This window comes from Anabrus simplex, chromosome 2 (genome assembly GCF_040414725.1).
Source record: "Anabrus simplex isolate iqAnaSimp1 chromosome 2, ASM4041472v1, whole genome shotgun sequence".
Lineage (NCBI taxonomy): Eukaryota > Metazoa > Arthropoda > Insecta > Orthoptera > Tettigoniidae > Anabrus > Anabrus simplex.
This window is the reverse complement of record NC_090266.1, coordinates 340,733,513-340,758,223: the sequence shown is the minus strand read 5'-3', so window position 1 is coordinate 340,758,223 and position 24,711 is coordinate 340,733,513. Positions and strand designations below refer to the sequence as shown.

General features: G+C 40.4%; 1 protein-coding gene across 1 annotated transcript in view; it reads right to left on the bottom strand.

Annotated features, from left to right (window-relative positions):
* Positions 1-24,711, bottom strand: part of LOC136862814 (probable transcriptional regulatory protein Tlet_1011) — a 69,678-nt gene that overhangs the window by 14,023 nt on the left and 30,944 nt on the right. Inside the window, exons 3-4 of the mRNA XM_067139075.2 lie at positions 18,821-18,954; positions 5,227-5,392 (exon numbers count right to left, since the gene is read on the bottom strand). Coding sequence (XP_066995176.1) covers positions 5,227-5,392; positions 18,821-18,954 — 300 coding nt within the window. The remainder of the gene's footprint in view (positions 1-5,226; positions 5,393-18,820; positions 18,955-24,711) is intronic.

The window sequence follows — 24,711 nt, the reverse complement described above, 5'->3', positions numbered from 1 at the left end:
CACCCAAAATGCACAAATATTGGACATAGGACTGCATCAGTTCCTAATATTTTTTGCATTGTACAAGTAGATTTTAAAGAATTCTTCCATTTCCTGTTTCCATTTCCGCATTGAGGAGATTCCACACTATACAAAAGTAAGAACGTTATAATGCCGTAAGCTTCGCCGGGACTGAGAAAATATTCCATAGTGGACAAGTTTCCACTTTGAGCATACTGCCATCCAATGAAGGTAGCCAGTAAGACTCAGAATACGATCATAAATTTGTTAAATAACAGTGTAGACTACCCACATGCACAATTTATAACTCTTTATAGCCAATAAGTCATATGTTCACTGCACAAAATTGGGGGCTATCACATATTGCACCCCCCACTTACTTTTTGTGCCTATAAAAGTGAACAAAATACAGTACATTCGCTGCATCTGATAGGGACTTTGCAATCATTGAATAAAGGTGGAAGGGTGCCAAGGTCCAGGAGTTGGAAGATGTAAGGAAGGTGATAACAACTGCAAGACCTTCAAGACCAGGGCCATCCAGTCATTGCGCTCGAGGAGCACTGGGCAGTCAGACTAGCGCTCCTTCCCCTACCACCACTACAGTGTGGCAGCGAGGAGACCTGAGACAGACGACGTTCGGACCGCGCTGACTAGATATGTACGTACAGACGTGCGGCCGACGGCTTTTGTGGGTTTGTTGACATCATATTGATAGGGCTGTTTTGCCACCACAAATATACCACATATATAAATCGAAAGGTACTCCGATTATGGGATATGCAGGAAACAAAATCAAGTGTTAAGTAAAGAATAATGTGATTTATTCAAATCTGAAATTAGAACATATCTGAGAGGAAAATTCAACAAAATTTTACAAATATGAACAGATAGTACAGACCTTGAGTGACTTTTGCTCAGTCGTTTTTATGAGCTTTTAGTTTTGGAGCAAATAATCTTCTCCAAATTGGGTACAATATTTCTGGACACAGCTATTCTTAAACAATTGCGAAAGTTTCTATCGCTCATCGTTGCACGATGTTACTTTTGGTAAGCTTAAGAACCGAAAAGAAACGCTCACAAATGTACGTTTAGCGAACATTGACAGAACTTTACATGCACGTTGATACAAAAGTGCGTATTCTTCTTGCAGAAAGCCGCTGTTTAAAATTCTTCTAAACTTCGTGACATTTGAAAGTGGTCTTTAAGTTCAATCAACCGGGCGAGATGGCCGTGCGCGTAGAGGCGCGCGGCTGTGAGCTTGCATCCGGGAGATAGTAGGTTCGAATCCCACTATCGGCAGCCCTGAAGATGGTTTTCCGTGGTTTCCCATTTTCACACCAGGCAAATGCTGGGGCTGTACCTTAATTAAGGCCACGGCCGCTTCCTTCCAACTCCTAGGCCTTTCCTATCCCATCGTCGCCATAAGACCTATCTGTGTCGGTGCGACGTAAAGCCCCTAGCAAAAAAAAAAAAAAAGTTCAATCAACTCTTAATTGTGGAGCACTGTCTGCTCTAAGAGAAAATGGTCGAACAAATACATCTAACACCGCTTGGAGTTCTGATAATTCTGAAAATCTCTTTTCAAACTCTTCTTGTAATTGGTGGATTACCTGCAAGTACTCATCAAAGTCGATACCTTCTTTCACTGTTTCAAGCTATAGAAAATGTCCTGTGTTCCTTGCACGCATCTGGTTTTCCCACAAAATCAGTTTTATTTTGAACGCTTGAATTCTTTAAACCAAATCGCAGATATTGTGCTTTTCGCCCTGAAGCGAAGTGTTCAAAGCATTCAGATGGGCAGTAATGTCACTTAAAAATGCCAAGCCCGCCACCCACTCAGGATCACGCAAAAGAACTTCGGGCCGCTCTTTCATGTCACAAAAGGTATCTGTTGCGTTCCGCAAGCAAAAAACACGATGAAGCATCTTTGACTTGCTCAGCCATCTTACTTCTGCATGGTACGGGATATCCGGATACTCCGCTTCGATTTCATCCAAGAACTCTTTGAATTGATGGTGCGTGAGTCCATGGGAGCGAAAAAAATTTACCATTCGCACAACTGTTCCCATTACGACTTTAAGCTTGGCGACTGGTGTCTGTCAAATCACCATAATCATCCCTGTGGTCGGCACTGCAGTGCCGTTCCAAATTGTGTTTATTTTAAACACACACAATCTCCGTGGCACACTAAACATTTGGCATGCCCTTTATAAGCTGTACAGAAAAAGGAAATTTCCCATTCTGCTTTAAAGGCTGCTGCTTCACCACTCCTTTTTTCGTATGATGTTCACAAATGACAGCTGCGTCCGGCTCCATGGCTAAATGGTTAGCGTGCTGGCCTTTGGTCACAGGGGTCCCGGGTTTGATTCCCGGCAGGGTCTGGAATTTTAACCATAATTGTTTAATTTCGCTGGCAGGGGAACTGGGTGTATGTGTCGTATTCATCATCATTTCATCCTCATCATGACATGCAAGTTGCTTATGGGCGTCAAATCGAAAGATCTGCATCTAGCGAGCCAAACTTCTCCTCGGACACTCCCGGCAGTAAAAGTCATACGCCATTTTACGACAGCTGCGAAACTGATTTAGTTACACTCTGTCAACAAAGCGCATTGGACTCGACTAGCGACTGATGGATCGGCTGCTCGCTCAGCCAGCCAAGGTCCTCCCACCACTACCGAAACTACCTTCCCCCAAAGCGCTCGGAGCACTGGCTTGGAGCGCGGCCAGAGCGCTATTTGGATGGCCCTGTTCAAGACCATTCAGTGTTTTAGATATGGGTGGAAAGTTTCTTGACTTTAAAAATGGCAGCAAGCAAAATTATAGTCACTTCGATGTTAAAGATATCACAAATATCATGACCGAAGGTGACAAATGACAATCTTGGTGTTGTTATGTTTAAAGAAAACTTCAGTGGACTTCTGAAGTGGGGAATATGCCATGTTTTCAAAAGGGGTATTACACTGGAAAATACTCTATCAACGGAATTGAAAACCCTGCCAGATATCATTCCACTTCCAGAGGCCAACAAGAAAGCAAAAAAAATGCAGTCTATGATCAACTTTGTTGATGACGAAAATCAAGACTTCTACTGCAGAATCAGTGCTTGATTAGACTAAACTGATCCAGAATGTATTGGAGTCAGTTCAGTTAATAAGCTCAGGCATATGGCACTTAGCTCTATTCATAATTTGAAAATGTATTTTTTAAAAATACCTCAGATATAGTCAGATATCAAAATGTGGGCACACAATACTCATGTAAAGAAAATCAAACTTTATGTACACTATTTTTCAAATATAATATTGCTTTTGTTTCAAATTTTAAAAGTTTTTGTTGAATACCCACAAACTACTATTGTGGCACTTAAGCTTCATTAGCTTCTCCACTGTACATTTATGTGACATATCTAAACATGATTTGTAAGTAATTCCTAGTCATATGTAAAATCTGCTCTTCACCCTGATATACATATAACTCACGTTCAATTGTAACAACAACACTACCACCACTACTCATCCACTTTCAAATTCACAGCTGAAACTTTGAGAATCATACAGGCATTGGGAATATTCTCAAGAGATTGAATCAGAGCAAGCAAGCTTGTCATTTTACGCGACTGTTGATATCGTAGTCATATACCCATAGGACTTCCAGTTCTACTTGGTATTCAATCGACAAGGACGTGACATTTCATTTCAAAAATCCCACGTGCATTGGTCGGGATTCAAACCGTAGCCATCTTGGTGAGAAACCAGTGAACACATCACTCAGCTATCATGCCCCATCATCCATTAATCAGAAATGAGAACACAAGGAAAAGTTTGCCAATTTTCACCATCAATCATGAGTTAAAGTAATTCATTTAACTAGATACAGTAGAAGCCTATAGCATATAGCAAGAACCTCGTTATAATGTCAGTTCCTGTCCCTTGAAAATTCCTGTACTGAACTGTGTCTTATCCTTCGGTAACAACCGTATCACTGACGCATCCTTTATTACGAGCGATTAAGCGCACGCGATTTTTTCCATTATCAATATTTATGTACTCCAGTGATTATACTGAATGTGATCTATCATTCTCAGATATAGTCATATAAAGCAAATCAAACTTTATGTGCACTATTTTTCGCTATGTGCAGTAGCAAGCTCTTTCGTCAACATTCAAAGGCTATGTCGGATTTGATTAGTAATACCCATCGATTGCTGTTCTGTAAAGAAAATTCAAAATGAAAGAGGAGAATATGTTTTCGTAATAAATGCGTAAATAACATGGCTGACAGCAGTTGTTAATTTGTTAGAAATAAAGGCTGAAGTAAACTATCACTTAATTTGAATGGTATATACTGAAATTAAATAAGACTGTGATACACCTCAAGATATCGCAGAGTGCATCACTGGTTTCAGAGGTTTGTATATATTTTCTCACATCGAGTTAAATTTTGGAATGCCTATTCCAATGTAAATTTATAATGAGAAGGTTATCATTTCTCATGAGCAATGACGGCTAGTGTTTCATCATTCTTAGTATCTTAGCTGTTATCTCCATTTTAACTGCTCACAGTTTCTGACGAACAATGGGGTATAAAGATTTTGTCCTGTAGGAATTCTTAAATGTGCTGGAAGATAACATGAACATTTAAATACCTCTAAATGCTACTGACCTCAACCAGGATTGAACCCATCACCTTGAGAATAGAAGGCTAACAACAAACTGACTGCATCAATAAAGCTTTCATTAATTGAGACTAAGATGACAGATGGTACAGAACACTGGGACACATGCTCCACTAAAGAATTAGGAAATTTTGTGCTTTTAGTAACTAACCGAGAGCCTCCGTGGCTCAGGCGGCAGCACGCCGGCCTTTCACCACTGGGTTCCATGGTTCAAATCCCAGTCACTCCATGTGAGATTGGTGCTGGACAAAGCGGAGGCGGGACAGGTTTTTCTCTGGGTACTCCGGTTTTCCCTGTCATATTTCATTCCAGCAACACACTCCAATATCATTTCATTTCACCTGTCATTCATTAATCATTGCCCCATAGGAGTGAGACAGGCTTCGGCAGCCGGCACAATTACTATCCTCGCCGCTAGATGGGGGCTTCATTCATTCTATTCCTGACCCGTTCGAATGACTGGAAACAGGCTGTGGATTTTCATTTTCAGTAACTAACCACTTTACAATTTACAAAACTAAACAGTGAATTCTATTCAGAATGCTTACTTGGACATATTCTTCACCGTTGTTATTAACTGGGACTACATCTTCAGCCCCAACTTCCAAGGCATGGCCCAAAACATCATCTGAGGAAAAATGTTTCTGAACGTCTGCTTCAATAATACCTTTGTGAGAGAATAAGTGATCCCAGGTACCATCAGAAAATGTAAACCTGAAATAGAATAAAATTGATGTATCAATTACACAAATGCACTCAACTTCTAATGAACAACTTTCAATTCAGAATAAACCAAAACACACACTCAATGTCCTGATTCAGTCACATTATAATCATTTAATAATTTCAAGGCCCATGAATCTGTTATGTTTGACACCACAGTGCATGTAGAAAAAGAAGAAATTTGGGTGATCAAAGAGGTGGCCAACTGGAACAAGTTAAATATAAAAAACATGGGTCAGCAACACTTTGCTATGGTATAACAGTCATCGAACTCAGTGCTCAACAAAGAAGGGGGCATGTACCACAGAAAGTAATGCTATGATTGAAAGTTTATATGAAAATCAAAATACTGTTTCCAGTTTCAAGCAGGTCAGGAATGGAATGAATGAAGCCCCCATCTAACAGCGAGGATAGGAACTGTGCTGGCTGCCGAAGCCTGTCGCACTCCTCTAAAGCAATGCTTAATGACTGACAAATGAAATGAAATTATATTGGAATGTGTTGTGGAATGAAAGATGACAGGGAAAACCTGAGTACCCGGAGAAAAACCTGTCCTGCCTCTGCTTAGTCCAGCACAAATTTTGCATGGGGTGACCGGGATTTCAATCACAGAACCGAGCAGTGAGAGGCTGGCATGTTGCTGTCTGAGCCATGGAGGATCTATTGAAGGTTTACATAATTTTACAAATTTCATCTCCTTTGTGTCCATAATCATAATGGACAATCCGTAATAGTTGGCTCCTCTATGTATATAAACAAAACATTAATTCTGTTCTTGTATTTCAATCAAGGGTGCAAATAAATCATGTAATATCCATGGAAGCAGTCTCTATTGGTGAACTGCCACTGTGTTAATGCTTTAAGTACATCCAAGAAGAAGAAGAGGCTCAAACAGAGTATGTCATGCAAAGTATGAGTAGTACAAAGTAAAGAAGAACAAAGGGGTGAAAGAATTTCATGTTACAGAAGGGGAGAGCAACACAAAACGTTTGCTGGACCAATGATCTAACTGAATTGTCAGTTGGCAGAAGTACTAAATTTTAGAGCTCAAAATTGTGTGTTCATTTCATCCCTAGCATAGTGTTTATTTACTCAAATACTCAACCACTGCAGCAAAGAATCGGTGACCCAAAGTTCCCTGAAATGGTCCTTCTCTCTCAACAACCAAATTTCTGGTAATATTTTTTCATAATTTTACATAGGAGGTTTATGGTGTGGGTTACTGTAGTCATATCCTCATTTGTGAACCATGGGCAATGGCTCAGTGGCCTAGTAAGTGGTCCTGACAGTCGGGATATCAGTAGCTATGGAACAGGAGTGAGCATCTCAGGCATATTCTGAGTCGTGTCCTTCCTTGTACTCAGGTGGCTAGGACTGTAACCGAGCTCGATAGCTGCAGTCGCTTAAGTGCGGCCAGTATCCAGTAATCGGGAGATAGTGGGTTCGAGCCCCACTGTCAGCAGCCCTGAAGATGGTTTTCCGTGGTTTCCCATTTTCACACCAGGCAAATGCCGGGGTTGTACCTTAATTAAGGCCACGGCCGCTTCCTTCCAATTCCTAGGCCTTTCCTATCCCATCGTCGCCATAAGACATATCTGTGTCGGTGCGACGTAAAAGCAAAATAGCAAAAAAAAAAAAAAAAAAAAAAAAAATTAGCTAGGACTGTATAATCCACTAGGGTCCCTAACCCGTTAAGAGGCGAGGGACTCCTTGGAAACAACTTGGCGTATAGAACGGAATTTGATGGGGAGCTATCAATATTAATGCGGCTTGTGAAAGAAAAAAGAGGAAAGTAGAACTGGCTGAGTCAGCAAAGAGGATGTGTCTTGATGAATAAATGTAAAAGGACGTCTTTTTGTTGGTGTCGCGAACAACCTAAGCTCACGGGAAAGAGGATTGTGATATTAGTAAAATTACGCTTCAGAAAGTGGAAAGGCTGGTAAATAAACTCCATTGTCATAAAGCAGCAGGAATAAATGAAATTAAACCTGAAATGGTGAAATATAGAGAGGAAGTAGGGATGAAATTGCTTTATAGAGTAATAAGATTACCATGGAATGTTAGTAAGATACCTTCTGATTGGACAAAAGCAATGACTGCTCCTATCTATAAGAGAACAGGAAGGATTGCAACAACTATTGAGGTATTTCATTCATCTGTATACCAAGCAGCCGGCCCAGGGGTGTAGGGGTAGCGTGCCTGCCTCTTACCTGGAAGCCCCGGGTTAGATTCCCGGCCAAGTCAGGGATTTTTACCTGGACCTGAGGGCTGGTTCGAGGTCCACTCATCCTACGTGATTAGAACTGAGGAGCTATCTGACGGTGAGATGGTGGCCCCAGTCTAGAAAGCCAAGAAAAACGGCCGAGAGGATTCGTCGTGCTGACCACACGACACCTCGTAATCTGCAAGCCTTCGGGCTGAGCAGCGGTCGCTTGGTAGGCCAAGGCCCTTCAAGGGCTGTAGTGCCAAGGGGTTTGGTTTGGTTTCTGGTATACCAAGCAAGGTGTTCACTGACAGTGTCATCGGCATTGACAATATTGTTTGGTGTGTATGAATTGATTATAGGCTATAAGCCACGCTTTTTCGCCAACTGTCGGCATCGCCAGTGTTCGCGGATTCTACCTCTCCACACACTGCCTGCTAGGCCTACATGATATTGTGGCGTTCCTTAAAACGCCGAATACAAAATAATTACGATTCCGCTCGAACATAGCAGAGATGCAGCACACTGTTAACACATCGAAGTAGGTGAAATTGTGCAAAGTCACCTCTGCACGTTCCGGAAGACGCGTTCCTTCATGACGCGGAGAAATTTTGAATTTAAATTACTCTGTAAAATACCTTTTTTTTCTTCTTCAAAATGTAAATGCAGTTTCGACTTAAAAGTCTGAATTTCAGTAACAGTACCGACATTGTTCTTCGAATTACGAATTATCCGTATTTTGAACTATCATGCAAAACCGTACCTCGTTTCTGGGAACGAGAGCTGTTTCAAATTAGGTGAAATTTTGAATTAACCAATTTTGAATTATCGAGGTTCTACTCTATTCTGGGAAGATCTCTCTAATTATGTATTACTGAAAATGAAAACTTACAACCTGTTTTCCAGTCTTTGACTGGGTCAGGGAATGAAGCAGTTATAGGCTATTAGTAAGATGGGGTCGCCACTCCCAAAGTGATTTACTAATGACTGATAGATTCTATGAAATGAGAATGAAGAGTGTTGCTGGAATGAAAGATGACAGGGAAAACCGGAGTACCCGGAGAAAAACCTGTCCCGCCTTTGCTTTGTCCAGCACAAATCTCACGTGGAGTGACCGGGATTTGAACCACGGTATCCAGCGGTGAGAGGCCGACGCGCTTCCGTCTGAGCCACGGAGGCTTTATGTATTAGTATACTTATGTAAATACAAAATACATGTATTTATATGAATTTCAGGGACATCAGATGAAGAAATAGCGATGTTAATCTATGTATCTGATTATGAGGACTTATTCAGTGAAGATGGTGATGATGATGAGTGGGTACCTGAACCTATATCTTTTTTTTAAATGTTTATTTATTTATTCAAGATCAGCAACAGCATAACGCCGAATTACAAAGATCCGAGCTATGTACAATAGATATTAAAGATATATAAATATTTAGAAAGGTTACAAATATACACAATAAAAACTGTACAATCATATTATATAATACATATTTCCATAAACAACGACATTAACAAAGAAACTATATTTACAGTAAATACAGGAGCAGAACAGGAAACAACAAGAAGGAAAATTAAGTTATATGAGAAATATCAAGACAAAAGGAAGGAAACGCTACGAAGATATCTAGGTTCTTGACGATAGATAATTCTGATGATTCTCACCATGGTGGCGATATTGATGAAAAGGAAGAACACATGGGAGAGAAGGATTCTACTCATAATAATTTCACTACTACAACTAATCATTTACCTACACCTCAATCACTGAACCGAAGACTACCTATGTTCTGTAACCTATTTAACTTCATATATTTGACTGACTAGAGCCTCCGTGGCTCAGGCGGCAGCACGCTGGCCTCTCACCGCTGGGTTCCGTGGTTCAAATCCCAGTCACTCCATGCGAGATTTGTGCTGGACAAAGCGGAGGCGGGACAGGTTTTCCTCCGGGAACTCTGGTTTTCCGTGTCATATTTCATTCCAGCAACACTCTCCAATATCATATCATTTCATTTCATCTGTCACTCATTAAACATTGCCCCAGAGGAGTGCGACAGGCCTCGGCAGCCAGCACAATTCCTATTCTCGTTGCTAGATGAGGGCTTCATTCATCCCATTCCTGACCCAGTCCAATGACTGGAAACAGGCTGTGGATTTTCATTTGATTCACTGTAAATAACATCATCCAATTACAGAATTCCATATGCTCAACATGTCACTCAGCAAAATTTACTTAAACGCTAACTAACACGATCATGCGAGTGGTTTTCACGAGAATGGCAAAGAAATTTTTTACAATTTTTCTTGAAATCTAGGCTGAAAATTACGTACAATGAAATAAGAAAAATTTAAAATTCAAAGAAAAAATCTCAGGGTGGAAAGGGGTAACCGATGTTGCCTTAGGCAAAAACGTTTCTGATGACAGGGGACAGCTTGCTTTCATATTCACTAGCTATCGTGTATCGGGGTGGACGGGATGACGATGTAGAGGGAGAAGCATGGGCATGACGAGTTTATATAAGTCGATGTAAGGCTAGTAGAGTCATCTTAATATAAGGGATAATCTGTACTGATCTGATGGAGAAGCGGCAGCATCTAATTGGGAGGTAGAAAGTCTGATGATGAGGATGATGCTTGTTATTTAAAGGGGCCTAACACCTAAGGTCATCATCCCCTAGACAGTATGAGTGCAAATTTATTTCAGTATATTCACCAGAGGCTTGGTGCCGTTTTCTGTAGATGTATAGGCAGTATATATCATACTTAACAAATACACTTAAGAAAATGGAAATTGCAACAGCATGAAGGCATTGGTCGTTTGTGTTGATTTGCAAGATATGGAACGATGCCATGTAGGTATGTAAACGATCAAAGTTTCAGACCCATTGGATTGTTGCTACAGGTCTCCCCAGGCGATTGGTCGCGGAAGAATCAACTCCAGTATACGGACTCTGGTGTAGCGTAGGCCTAGTTGACTTGCAGTCTGTGCAGTGAAGTGCTCCCCGTCAAATATGCCTCGGCGACAGAGAAGAGCATGCTATGAACAACTGTCGCCGTTTGAGAGGGCTCGGATAATTGGGCTGTGTGAGGCTGGATTATCCCTAAGGACTGTCGCTGCACGTGTTGACCGACGGTACAACGTGTATGGCAGCAGTGGTCAAATGAAGGTACCCACACTCGTAGACCTGGCACAGGCCCAGCGCGACAGACAACTGTGAGAGAGGATCGCCGCATTATTCAGATGGCCCGGATGGAACCCCATGCAACAGCAGGGCAAATTCTAGCAGCTGTGGCACCCCACGTTACACAACAAACAGTTGGTAATCGCCTGCATGCAGCTGGCTTACAAGCCCGTGTCCCTGCAGAAGGTGTTCCATTGACCCCACAACAGTGACGTGTAAGGCTGGCCTGATGTCGAGAAAGATCGATGTGGGTCGACGAATGGCATAGGGTCGTCTTTAGTGATGAATCGCGCTTCTGTCTTGCCCACAGTGATCGTCGCAATCGTGTGCGGCGACGTACCGGGGAGGGGGGCAGCCCAGATCTTATTGTCGAGAGGCACACAGGGCCAACACCAAGCATTATGGTCTGGGGAACTATTGGCTTTAATGTGAAATCACAATTAGTGCTTGTTGAGGGCACTATGACTGCTCGACAGTACGTTGATAGGGTACTCAATCCAATGGTTGTCCCTATGATGGCGAACATTGCTAATGGGATGTTTCAGCAGGACAATGCCCGGGTTCACACTGCACTCATCTCCAGAGAAGTTCTCCACGACATCAGAACCTTCGAATGGCCCGCCAGATCCCCGGACCTCAGTCCTATTGAGCATGTGTGGGACATGATGGGTCGACAACTGGCCAACCGTCCTCAGCCACCCACAACTCTGGAACAACTGACCCGTGCAGTGCAGCAAGCATGGGCCACAATTCCTCAGGAAGCGATCCAGGGCCTTATTGACTCCATGCCTCGATAAATTCATCAATTTTACATGTGATAAATATCATTCTTGATCTGTATTGATGATACTTGAATGGAATAATAACAATAAGTTAATTTATTGAATTCACCACCTAATCAATACAAAAAGTCTTGTCTTAGTTGATTTACTTTGGCATGTTAACTAAAATGGTACATGTTTCGCCTTGAATTTAGGCATCATCAGCCATTATCTTAACCTTAAAATAGAAACAGGCACCTGATTTACATATACATGAAATAAAACAATTTTTTTTTTAAACATTGGAGAGACTTGAACTAAAATTAACATATGGTAAAAGACTTCTAATGAAGTTGGTTATAAAGGTATTACAATGAGCGAGTAAAAATACAATTGGCGAAAGGAATAGTGATATTGACATTAGAAGGCTTCTATTATAATCAAAATGAACAAAGCAATAGTCTGTCATGAACGAGTGATAGGATTGCTAAAAAATTACGTTGGCCGACCAGCGGTTACAACGATAGGATTGCTATAAGTAAGCAAGAGATAAGTAAACAAATCTCTTGTAAACAAATATTGCTGGTCACATGACCATATTTCATTATTATTATTATTATTTTACTCTACATTTTTTATTAAATACGATTTTTATCGTCATTTTCGTTGTAACCGCTGGTCGGCCAACATAATTTTTTAGCAATCCTATCACTCGTTCATGACAGACTCTTGCTTTGTTCATTTTAATTATAATATAAGCAAGCCTTCTAATGTCAATATCACTATTACTTTCACCAATTGTATTTTTACTCACTCACTGTAATACCTTTATAACCAACTTCATTAGAAGTCTTTTACCATATGTTAATTTTAGTTCAAGTCTCTCCAATGTTAAAAAAAAAATTGTTTTATTTCATGTATATGTAAATCAGGTGCCTATTTCTATTTTAAGGTTAAGATAATGGCTGATGATGCCTAAATTCAAGGCGAAACATGTACCATTTTAGTTAACATGCCAAAGTAAATCAACTAAGATAAGACTTTTTGTATTGATTAGGTGGTGAATTCAATAAATTAACTTATTGTTATTACTCCATTCAAATTGATCAATGTATTGCAGCTAGTGGTGGGCACATCCTGTATTGATTGTTGTCCAAACTTGCGGTCAGAGGGACCTGAAAGTGTAATGACCGAAACACAACCGAACACTCGTCCTGCATGTTCAACTGCAGCAATGTAGCACCACACCTTCTGGGTGTTGCAATTTTTCAGTGTATATCAATCAATCAATCACTACTGATCTGCATTTAGGACAGATTACCTATCTGTTGTTTTCCTAGGCTTTTCTTAAATGATCGCAAAGAAATTGGAAAATTATTGAACATTTCCCTTGGCAAGTTATTCCAATCCCTAACTCCCTTTCCTATAAACGAATATTTGCCCCAATTTGTCCTCTTGAATTCCAACTTTATCTTCATATTGTGATCTTTCCTACTTTTAAAGACACCACTCAAACTTATTCGTCTACTGATGTCCTCCCACGCCGTCTCTCCTCTGACAGCTCAGAACATACCATTTAATCAAGCAGCTCGTCTCCTTTCTCCCAAATCTTCCCAGCCCAAACTTTGCAACATTTTTGTATTGCTCCTCTTTTGTCGGAAATCACCCAGAACAAATCGAGCTGCTTTTCTTTGGATTTTTTCCAGTTCTTGAATCAAGTAATCCTGGTGAGGGTCTCATACACTGGAACCATACTCTAGTTGCGGTCCTACCAGAGACTTTTATGCCCTCTGCTTTACATCCTTACTACAAACCCTAAATACCCTCATAACCATGTGCAGAGATCTGTACCCTTTATTAACAATCATATTTATGTGATTACCCAAATGAAGGTCTTTTCTTATATTAACACCTAGGTACTTACAATGATCCCCAAAAGAAACTTTCACCCCATCAATGCAGTAATTAAAACTGAGAGGACTTTTCCTATTTGTGAAACTGACAACCTGACTTTTAACCCTGTTTATCATCATACCATTGTCCACCGTCCATCTCACAACACTATCAAGGTTACCCTGCAGCCGCTCACAATTTTGTAACTTATTTAATTACTCTGTACAGAATAACATCATCTGCAAACAGCCTTATCTCTGATTCCACTTCTTTACACATATCATTGATATATATATAAGAAAACATAAAGGTCCAATAATACTGCCTTGAGGAATTCCCCTCTTAATTATTACAGGGTCAGATAAAGCTTCACCTACTCTAATTCCCTGAGTTCTATTTTCTAGAAATATAGCCACCCATTTAATCACTCTTTTTTCTAGTCCAATTGCACTCATTTTTGCCAGTAGTCTTCCATGATCTACCTTATCAAATGCCTTAGATTGGTCAATCGAAATACAGTCCATTTGGCCTCCTGAATCCAGGATATCTGCAATATCTTGCTGAAATCCTACAAGCTGAGCTTCAGTCGAATAACCTTTCCTAAACCCAAACTGCCTTCTGTCAAACCAGTTATTAATTTTGCAAACATGTCTAATATAATCAGAAAGAATGCTTTCCCACACGTACATACAATTCATGTCAAACTGACTGGCCTGTAATTTTCAGCTTTACGTCTATTACCCTTTCCTTTATACATAGAGGCTACTGTAGCAACTCTCCAATCATTTGGTATAGCTCCTTCAACCAAACAATAATCAAATAAGTATTTCAGATATGGTACTATATACTTTAGTATATCCCCAGAAATCTTATCAATTCCAGCTGCTTTTCTAGTTTTCAACTTTTGTATCTTACTGTAAATGTCATTGTTATCATAGGTAAATTTTAATACTTCTTTAGTGTTACTCACATCCGCTATCTGGACATTAACCAAAAATCTTTACATACAGCTGACTGAATTCTTCTGCCTTTTGAAGATCCTCGCATACACACTCCCCTTGTTCATTAATGATTCCTGGAATGTCCTTCTTTAAACCTGTTTCTGCCTTAAAGTACCTATACATACTCTTCCATTTTTCACTAAAATTTGTATGACCACCAATGATGCTTGCCATCATGTTATCTTTAGCTGACTTCTTTGCTAGATTCAATTTCCTAGTAAGTTCCTTCAATTTCCCCTTACTTCCATAACCATTTCTAACTCTATTTCTTTCCAGTCTGCACCTCCTTCTTAGTCTCTTTACTTCTCTGTTATAATCTAGTGGATCCTTACCATTCCTTACCACCTATTTTCACATTCCTCGACAATTGCTTTAAACCCATCCCAGGGTCTGTTTACATTTTTATTTACCATTTTTAAAAACTCCCTCATGCCTGCTTTATCAGCCATATGGTACTGCATAATAGTCCTAATTTTAATACCTTCCTTTCTTTCACATTTATTTTTAACTACGACAAAAACAGCTTCGTAATCACTAATACCATCTATTACTTCAGTCTCTCTATAGAGCTCATCTGGTTTTATCAGCACCACATCCAAAATATTCTTCCCTCTAGTTGGTTCCATCACTTTCTGAATCAGGTGCCCTTCCCATATTAGCTTATTTGCCATTTGTTGGTCATGCTTCCTGTTGTTCGCATTACCTTCCCAATTGACATTTGGTAAATTGAGATCAACTGCTACTAATCACATTCCTTTCCATATCATTTCCAACATAGCTGATTATCTTATCAAATAATTCTGAATCAGTGTCAGCGCTACCCTTTCTCGGTCTGTACACTCCAAAGACATCAAGTTGCCTATTATCTTTAGAGAAGAGCCTTAAACCCAGAATTTCATGTTTTTCATCCTTAACTTTTTTGTAGCTTACAAATTCTTCTTTCACCAGAATGAATACTCCCCCTCCTACCATTCCTATCCTATCTCTACGATACACACTCCAGTTCCGTGAGAATATCTCTGCATCCATTATATTTCTCAGCCATGATTCAATTCCTATTACAATATCTGGTAAGTATATATCTATTAAATTACTTAATTCGATTCTTTTGTTTACAATGCTTCTAAAGTTGAGCACTAACATTTTTATGTCATCCCTACTTGATTTCCAGTTCCCTGTTCGCTTAACACCGCTCCCTAGGCCACCCCGTTTCCCTGAATGTACCTGCCTATAACCCTTCTAAACAAGTTTCCTAACTTATATGTACCACTGCGGTTTAAGTGAAGGCAATCTGGGCGCAGATCCCTGTCTCCTACCCACCCAATAGGATCTAGAAATCTCACTCCCAGTTTCTCACATACCCACTCCATAGTCTCTTTTAAATCCCCAATCACCTTCCAGTCAGTATCCCTCCTGCAGAGTATTCCACTGATAAATCTCCGCTTCCTTAAACTTCATCCGTGCTGCATTTACCAGATCCCACTCATCCCCAACTATGTTGGTACTTATACCTGCTTGCCTGCAGTTAACAGTCACTAGTATACTTCGAATTCTTAACTGAATTCTATTACGTACTTCGTAAACTTTGTTCGAGAATTGAATCAAACATAGATGCATCTGAAACTTCACAAAGAACTGCTGTATTTATATCAACAGTCTTTATATTAGCTATCAGGATGTGTGAAACTAGAGTAGATAGCATGCCTGTATATTACATGTTCTTCAGTAAAGTCTTCCAATTTCTGACAATGAATATGAGTGGGCGTGACCACATGAAGGTCATTACACTCAGACAGGGAAAGCAGGCCAACTCCAGGTATGCAAGAAGATTAGATTCAAACTACAAACCGGACGGGGTGGTTCCAGAAGCGGTGGCAGACATAAGGTATTTACAGCATCAGGCATGTTATGCATTAATAACATGAAAAATTAATCAGCGGCAATACAAAATTATGGTTATTTTTGCTATTTGCTTTACGTCGCTCCGACACAGATAGGTCTTATAGCGACGATAGGATAGAAAAGGGCTAGGACGGGGAAGGAAGTGGCCTTGGCCTTAATTAAGGTCCAGCCCTAGCATTTGCCTGGTGTGAAAATGGGAAACCACAGAAAACCATCTTCAGGGCTGCCAACAGTGGGGTTTGAACCCACTATCTCCCAGATGCAAGCTCACAGCTGCACGCTCCTAACCGCACGGCCAACTCGCGCAGTCGATATGAAAAAGAATTCACGTAAAATGCCAATACAGTAGCTTCTTAAATAGATATCATGTTTCCTTGTATGTAACAACAAATCTCATGAAGTATTATATTATTCAATTAAAGTAATGCAAGTTGATTGTGATGTAAAGTATAGACATGAGTTCAGTTTTCTTTTAATAACAGTAATTCATTCAATTTCCAAGTACAATCCTCAATTGTGGAAATGCGACCATAATCTATATTTGTCCTGATCCATATTCCCGTATATTGCCAGGTGTGTGAGTTTATCATCCCACATCTTGAGAATACGAAATATAAGAGGTATGCTCACCGAATTTGTCACTTACTAAAGTGGCTGGCGCTCAACTAATTTAAAGAATAATTGTGTATGTGTAATTAATAGTAACAGTACTGGTAGGAAAAATGACAGTGTGGAGGTCGGTGTCAAGGGGTTAACTCATAAATTAGAAGTAACAGACACAAAAGTAACAGTAAAAATTGCTGGCAAAAACAGGTGGGAACAATGTCAGGAGGGTACTAGGAATGAGGAAATAAAGACTAAGACTGGACTCAATTGATGAAATTGTACACATAAACTGGCTCCAGTGGTGGGGTCATCTGAGGCGAATGGAGGAAGATATGTTACCTAGGAGAATAATGGTCTCTGTCATGGAGGGTAACAGAAGTAGAGGGAAACCAGTTTCTCATGATTTAATGATAAGAGATATGGAACTAAGCAAGGCCACAGAGCTGGTTACAAATAGAGAGCTGTGGAGGTGTTCAGTAAATATGTTATATTCATAACATTATCACGTTACGTTACGTTACGTTACGTTATGTATGTACAGGATGATGCAAAATAACTCCAACAGTGCTCAGTATGTTGTGCAAGACGGCAAACTGATGATTTTTCTTCAGGGGCCCATGTCCAGAAATGCATGATTTAAGTGCTGGAGGGCATCAAAATTTGTTTAGGTTATTTCTGACATCATAATATTTACGCAACCCATTAGCCATAAGCACAAGATTCTTGGACTAACTCCTCATAAGCGACATTAAACCACAGTCACATCCTAATAGGGTCAACTACGGTGTGTTCCACTGCAGTAACTTTGTTGACAGCAGTAAGAATGTGTCAGTACACAACTATGAAAATAACCAATATGCTGCTTGCTGTTTAGTTGTCAGTATTAGGAAGTTCACGGTATGGAGCAGTTATGCTGTCTTTGAGTTAACTGAATTGACAGTGTGAGTTAGTGGACTTAATCTATAGTCAATCCAAGGAACAGCCATCGTGTGTTGTGATTGCTAGCAGACTACGTGTTCATAAATTGTAGTGTTCAAAATCATATGTGTGAATGAGTGGGCAGAACGAATGGATAGTGAGGCTTGTCAATCAGGATTATCACCTGTCTCCGGTAATACCAGCAAGCTGCATTACCTACACAAGACTTGTAAATAGACAGCAATTAGTGCAGTGTGGTCATTCATGGCTGAATATCATTGGGTGTGTATGTGTACTAACTGGGTCATCCTGAATTAAATTAGATCGATAAAACAAACTGTTTTTCCCCCTAGTGGTTTGATGTTGCACTTACATATCAAAGGTTTTCGACGATGCAAGGATGAGAAAGTGCTGGGATTGGGAAAGTAGCGGCTGTGGCCTTAATTAAGGTACTAGCCTGGTGTGTAAATGGGAAAACACGGAAAACCATCTTCAGGTCTGCCAAGGGTGGGATTCGAACTCACCAGTTCCCGAATACAAGCTCACAGCTACGTAACACTAACCGCATGGCCAGCTTGTTTAGTAGACAGTATTTATTCATAACATTTTCAAAATGAGAAAGGAAAAAAATTAGAGTTCACATGCTAATGATGCAGTCATGTAACACTGCAAGCTGCAATTTCTGACCCAACAGCACGTATAAAAATGGGCAATATGCTAAATTATACATAATAGTCTAAAACAGTTGTAGTGAAGGAAGAAGAATTTGGAAAAAAAAGTTGCACACAACCTTGATGATACATATTATATGCTAACACTTACAAGTATATAAAACTAAAGAGACACTTCTCCAAGTCAAGACCTGCAGATCCCTATTATGCAACTCGCCCAGCTATGTTCATTAAATAAAAAATAAATTTAAAAAAACCTGTATTCTTGTACTTACCTTGACTTCTTAATAATGGCTGCTAGGTTCTGCTTTGATAATTTAAAATTATTTGTTATTAAACTGATCAGAACGGCAGCTCCTCCAGGACCCTTCAGTCCAATTAGATTAACTGTTGTAGAAGTCTTAGGATCCTAAAATGAGAAAGACAGTCCTACTAAGATTACCATTTAAATTTACATACATACATACATACATACATACGCATACATCATCATTATAGACCGTTATGCCTTTCAGTGTTCAGTCTGCAAGCCTCTGTGAATTTACTAACGTCGCACAATCCTCTATTTGTAATTAGTGCTGTGGCCTCATTCAGTTCTACACCTCTTATCTTTAAATCATTAGAAACAGAGTCTAACCATCATTGTCTTGGTCTCCCTCTACTTCTCTTACCCTCCACAAGAGTCCATTATACTCCTAGGCAACCCATCCTCCTCCATTCCCTTCACATGACCCCACCACTCAAGCCAGTTTATGCGCACAGCTTCATCCATCGAGTTCATCCCTAACTTAGCCCTTATATCCTCATTCCGAGTACCCTCCTGCCAATGTTTCCACTTGTTCGTACCAGCAATCATTCTCGCAACTTTCATGTCTGTTACTTCTAACTTATGACTAAGATATCCTGAGTCCACCCAGCTTTCACTCCCGTAAAGCAAAGTTGGTCTGAAAACAGACCGATGTAAACATAGTTTTGTCCGGGAGCTGACTTCCTTCTTACAGAATACCGTTGATCGCAACTGCGAGCTCACTGCATTAGCTTTACTGCACCTTAATTCAATCTCATTATATTACCACCCTGAGAGAACACACATCCTGAATACTTGAAATTATCTATCTGTTCCAGCTTTGTATCACCAATTTTACATTCAATTCTCTTGGATTTCTTACCTACTGACATCAATTTAGTCTACAAAAGGCTAATTTTCATACCATACTCACTGCACCTATTTTCAACTTCCAAGATATTAGACTGCAGGCTTTCAGCACAATCTGTCATTAAGACCAAGTTGCCAGCATAGGCCAGACTGCTTACTACATTTCCGCCTGCCTAAATCCCTCCCTGTCACTTTATACCTTTCAGCAGATGATGCATTTAAACTACGAACAAAAAGGTGAAAGATTCCAGCCTTGTCTAACCCCTGTAAGTACCCTGAACCAAGAACTCATTCTACCATCAATTCTCACTGCAGCCCAATTGTCAACATAAATGCCTTCGATTGATTTTAATTATATACCCTTAATTCCATAGTCCCCCAGTATGGCAAAAACCTTCTCCCTTGGTACCCTGTCATATGCTTTCTCAGGATCTATGAGACAAACATAACTGTCTATTCCTCTCGCAGCATTTTTCAATTACCTGGCGCATACTGAAAATCTTATATCCTCATTCCAAGCGCCCTCCTGCCATTGTTCCCACTTGTTTGTACAAGCAAACATTCTTGCTACTTTCATGTCTATTACTTCTAACTTCTGATGCAGATATCCTGAGCCCACCCAGCTTTCACTCCTGTAAAGCAAAGCTGGTCTGAAAACAGACTGATGTAAACATAGTTTCGTCCGTGAGCTGACTTCCTTCTTACAGAACACCACACTGGTTTTCATCCAACTTCCTTTCAACCACTGATCGGACCCTCCCTTCCAAGATGCCAGTGAATACTTTGCCTGGTATACTAATCAATGAGATACCTCAATAGTTGTTGGAATCCTTCCTGTTCCGTGGTTTCCCATTTTCACATCAGGCAAATGCTGGGGCTGTACCCTAATTAAGGCCACGGCCGATTCCTTCCCACTCCTAGCCCTTTTCTGTCCCATCGTCGCCGTAATACCTATCTGTGTCGGTGCGACGTAAAACAAATAGCAAATCCTTCCTGTTCCCTTGCTCTTATAGATAGGTGCAATTACTGCTTTTGTCCAATCTGAAGATACCATACCAACACTCCATGCTAATGTTATTACTCTATGAAGACATTTCATCCCTGCCTTCCCACTATACTTCACCATTTCAAGTCTAATTTTATCTATTCCTGCTGCTTTATGACAATGGAGTTTATTTAGCATCTTTTTCACTTCCCCAATAGTAATTTCACTCACATCATTTTCCTCCTCCCCATGAGCTCGGTTGTTCACGACACCACCAGGAACATTTCCTTTTATGTTGACAAGATTTTCAAAATATTCCCTCCATCTGTCCAGTGCCATCCAGCTTTCTCTCAACCACTGATCGCTCCCTCCCTTCCAAGATGCCAGTCAATACTTTGCCTGGTATACTAATCAATGAGATACCTCGATAATTGTTGTAATCCTTCCTGTTCCCTTACCTATAGATAGGTGCAATTACTGCTTTTGTCCAATGTATATCCTGAATCTGCTTACTGTCCACTGTTCGGGACTTCTCACTAATCATATCCATGCACTTTTGTCTAACTTCCTCGTCCTGGATATTTTCTACCCTTATTCGTGTGCAAACAGATTTCACTTTCTTTATCCTAGGCCTAGAGGTACTTAAATCACTACAGATCAGACAGTGGTCTGTATCATTGAAAGATCCCCGGAAAAGCCCTACATTCCTAACAGATTTCCTGAATTCGAAGTAGGTTAAGATATCTTCTTCTGCTTCTTCCTTTATTTGTGGGGTCTCTTTAAAAGTTCTTTTTAGCGTCGACCTCGAAGATCTTTTGCTATCATGTGTTTTCCTTCATCCCCACCTAGCTGTACCTGCTCCCTTCAAAAAGTTGCAGGTCCTCCTTATTGGGCCTTCTTGGATGTTCCTTCTCTCTTCACCAGGTAATCCCAGTGTGGAGATTCTAATTCTTCCCAGTGTCCCATATTCAAAGAGTATGTGTTCAGATGATTCTTCTGCATCGTTGCATTTCCTACACACATTGTCTCTTATTGATGATGATGTTTGTTGTTTAAAGGGGTCTAACGGCTATGTCATCAGCCCCTCTCCCTTATTACTCCAATTCTATGTAGGTGCTTTTTAAGATGGCAGTGTCCAGTCTTATATTTTCCCTGCTGAATTCCAGCAGTTCCTTAGTATACCTTTTGTTTTGGCTCTTCATTAGTTCTTTCCCAAGAATGCATCCTGGAGCATTTTTCCAGTTTGCCATTTGTTTCTTTTGTACCCATTTACCTATGTAAAGGCGGGCTTGTCTATAAGGGATCCCACATACTGGTTCTGGGCCTTTTCTTGCCAGTTTATCTTCTTTTTCATTACCTTCTATGCCTTCATGTTCACATACCCATATTATTTTAACAACATTGCACTCTGAGAGCTTCAGGAGAAGTGTATGACAATACCAAACAATTTTGGATGTAACCCGGACAGTTTCAAGTGACTTAATGGCTGCTTGGCTATCTGTAAATATGCAAATGTTCTTATCTCTGTAGTTGATTTTCAGGTTTTCCTCAAGGCATGTAATGATGGCTATCACTTCAGCATGGAAAACTATAGTGTGTGTGCCTAGGCTCATTTGGATTGATTTCTCAGGTCTTTCCCCGTTGATCCCACCTCATGTTCCCTTCTCAGTCCTTGAGCCATCTGTCCACCAAACAAATATCTTCCCTTCTCAGCTGGCATGTGTACAACTTCCCCTGTTATTACTCTGTTAATTTTACAGTGACCAAGAATGGGCCTTTGAGACTTCCAGCATCCATTCTGCTCCAAGCAATATGAGCTCATTCTAGCCTGTCCCTCTACAAAGTTACTTAATGGAGGGAGATCTAGTAGAATGTTCAAGGCTTCTGTCGGTGTAGTTTTCATTGCCCCAGTTATGGCTATGCATGCCATTCTCTGAAGGTTATTTAGTTTTCGTAGACTTTGGTTAAGATATAGTCTATTATGGATCGGGTACCTCTACCCTCCCATCTGCAGGGGTGAATAGCCTTTTGCATTAAGAATGTATTCGTAACTGCTAAACCCATACTAGCACAGAAGTCCAGCAAACGCTTCCTATTCCTATTAGCTTCCATATCTTCCCCACAGTTATCAATCACCCTTTCGTATCCTTCAGTTCTATTTCCAACTCTCGCATTGAAATCGCCCATTAGCACTATCCTTGCTGTTGACCTTGTCTACGATGTCACTCAATGCTTCAATAAAGCTTGTTAACTTTATCCTCATCTGCACCCCCACATGGTGAATACACTGAGACAATTCTTGACCTAAGTCCTCCAACTGCAAAATCTACCCACATCGTTCGCTCATTTACATGCCTAACAGAAACTATCTTGTGTGCAATAGTGTTCCTGATGAAAAGGCCTACCCCACACTCTGCCCTTCCCTTTTTAACACCCGTCAAGTACACTTAATAATATCTTCCTCGTTATCTCCCACTTATCCGAATATCACTTACTGCTAGCACATCCATTTGCATCCTCTTTGCTGACTCAGCCAGTTCTACTTTCTTTCTTCCATAAGCCCCATTAATACTGATAGCTCCCCATCAAATTCCATTTCGTTCGCCAAGTTGTCACCAAGGATTCCCTCACCTGTCAAATGGGAGTGGGACTCGGTTACTCCCATAGGTTCGAGGCTTGCTTAAAATGTTCTGAGCTCGATAAATTCATGAAGCAGGATGCTATCCTACTTGCATACAGTAGTCCAAGTGAAGATCTCGCCTCTAACAGGTTTGGGACCACCGGTGGATTGTATAGTCCTAGCCGCCCGAGCACAAGGAGGAGCATGATTAAGAATATGTCCGAGATCCCCGCTCCCATTCCGTAGGAACTGGTATCCCGCCTCTCAGGACCACTTACTAGGCTACTCAATCGTTGCCTATGGTTCACGAACCAGGACATGACTACATTAACCCACACCATGGAACCATCCAGTTAAATTTTAGAAACTTTATTTTAAAAGGCACATATATACGGTATATCAATACAGTTAGGACAGGAGTATGAGGGATGATGATGATGATCATGAGTGTTTTATATCGTTTCAAACTACTGATGATATAAAGAGATGCTGAAATGCCTGAACTTTGCCCTTCATGGGATTCCTTCCCTCACCAAAAAATCTTATCTCCATTTCAAGGCACCCCTAAATACCTACTGCTTGTACCAGGATTTTAGAAGACTGTAAGTACTGCCATCTTTTTCACAGTAAAGAGTTTTCATTTGAGTCATTTAAAAACCTCTAACCTCAAGTCAAGCTATACATAGTCATTGCACCTGTTTAGGCTCTCATTCCTATGTGAAACAAGACAGACCATGATGCTGTGGAGAAGGTCATTGTGTTGCTGCTGCTAGAACCATTATTGAACTGTGATCTCCACATTATTGTCCGGCTCCATGGCTAAATGGTTAGCGTGCTGGCCTTTCGTCACAGGGGTCCCGGGTTCGATTCCTGGCAGGGTCGGGAATTTTAATCATCATTGGTTAATTTCTCTGGCACGGGGGCTGGGCGTATGTGTTGTATGCATCATCATTTCATCCTCATCACGACGCGCAGGTCGCCTATGGGAGTCAAATCGAAAGACCTGCACCTGGCGAGCCGAACATTGCATTAAAATATCATGATGTATTATCTTGTTCCATTTTATGGAAGTAGCATAAAAACTGAGGAGTGCACGTCTCAGGATCATCAACCCACACTAACGAACATACAAGAACATTGCATAAACTCACCTGTGTATTTATATAACGTTTTATCAACACAGATCAGAAGTTTTAAAGTGAATCGCAAGAACGCTGTGGAACACTTCCAAGTCTAAGAACATTGTATAGACAAATCAAGTGTTATTTATGATTATAATAGTGAAGTTTTAAGTCACAAATGCAGGTCATGTGAACTTCAACAATTGTTTTAAACCAAGGAAAACACTAACATATTTAATATTACAATACTATTATTCATATCATATGACATCCTTTACTGATCT